The sequence below is a fragment of the Xenopus laevis genome, chromosome 8S (assembly GCF_017654675.1).
Source record: "Xenopus laevis strain J_2021 chromosome 8S, Xenopus_laevis_v10.1, whole genome shotgun sequence".
NCBI classification, from domain to species: domain Eukaryota; kingdom Metazoa; phylum Chordata; class Amphibia; order Anura; family Pipidae; genus Xenopus; species Xenopus laevis.
Window position 1 is genome coordinate 88,845,910 of NC_054386.1, and position 1,008 is coordinate 88,846,917.

General features: G+C 40.9%; 1 protein-coding gene across 1 annotated transcript in view; it reads left to right on the forward strand.

The window, feature by feature from the left end:
* The window catches only part of knstrn.L (kinetochore localized astrin (SPAG5) binding protein L homeolog), a gene marked incomplete in the record, with an annotated part of 12,088 nt that overhangs the window by 1,381 nt on the left and 9,699 nt on the right, over window positions 1-1,008 (forward strand). The window contains 1 exon segment of the mRNA NM_001127851.1: window positions 516-643. Within this exon segment, the coding sequence (NP_001121323.1) occupies window positions 516-643 (128 nt within the window).

Genomic DNA, 1,008 nt, shown 5'->3' on the forward strand with positions numbered 1-1,008 from the left:
CCTAATCGCGAACCGAATCCTGGATTTGGTATATCCCTATGTTTTAATGAAGAAAAGAGCAATGGAAAAATTGGGCTGAATTTGGCATGGGCGATTTATTCCAAACCCCTCCTTCCCCCTCTGGTAATCAGCAAAGTTTAATGCTTTAAGGGATACTGTCATGATACTATTATATTTTACATAGCACAATATGTCTAGCCCCATGTTAGATTACAAAATTAAATATTAAAAAATCTGTTTGTTGTTTTGAAAAACTGGTTTCAGTGCAGAATTCTGCTGGGGCAGCACTATTAACTGATGCATTTTCAAAAAAACGTGTTTTCCCATGACAAAATCCCATTACAGTTACCTACTCTCATCCATATTGGCTCTGGAGATCCAATGAGTTTGTGAAATAAACATGCTTTAATTTTCACTGTTCTGCACTGATCAGTGCATGAAATATTTCTCCGTATGAAATATGTTGCCTGGTATTTGACCTGCACCCTAACTGCTGTCTTTTTTTTTTCTCAGACCATAGTGTACCATGTCCCAAAAAGCCTTGTCCTCAGAAACCCACTCTGCCTCTTTACAGCAAGGATCCAAACATCGTATTCTCAGTCAGCGCGCCCGATGTTGGAGTGTTCAAAGCAGTCGGCCATGGGTGAGTTTAATATTTCTGCCTGGCGATGCCAAACAATCCTGCAAAAATATGAGTTTGTATAATAATACAGCAAATATAGCTTTGCTTTAAAGGAGAAGGAAAGTCTTATTTCACTTGGGTTTGCCAAATGTTAGGCACCCCCAAGTTGTATATACTTACCTGATACCCCGGGTTGGTGCTCCTATCAGCAGAAAACTGCACCGGCCCATGGGTTATTCCAGCGAGCCTCTTCCTATTTCTTCTTTCTTCAAATTTCCCGGGGGAGATGCATGAGCAATAGAATGAAATAGCCAAATTTTTCGTTAAAGTTCAGCTTTTCGCTCTACTTCTCATGGGCAGCCGCGGGAAGAGGATCGCTCTGTGGT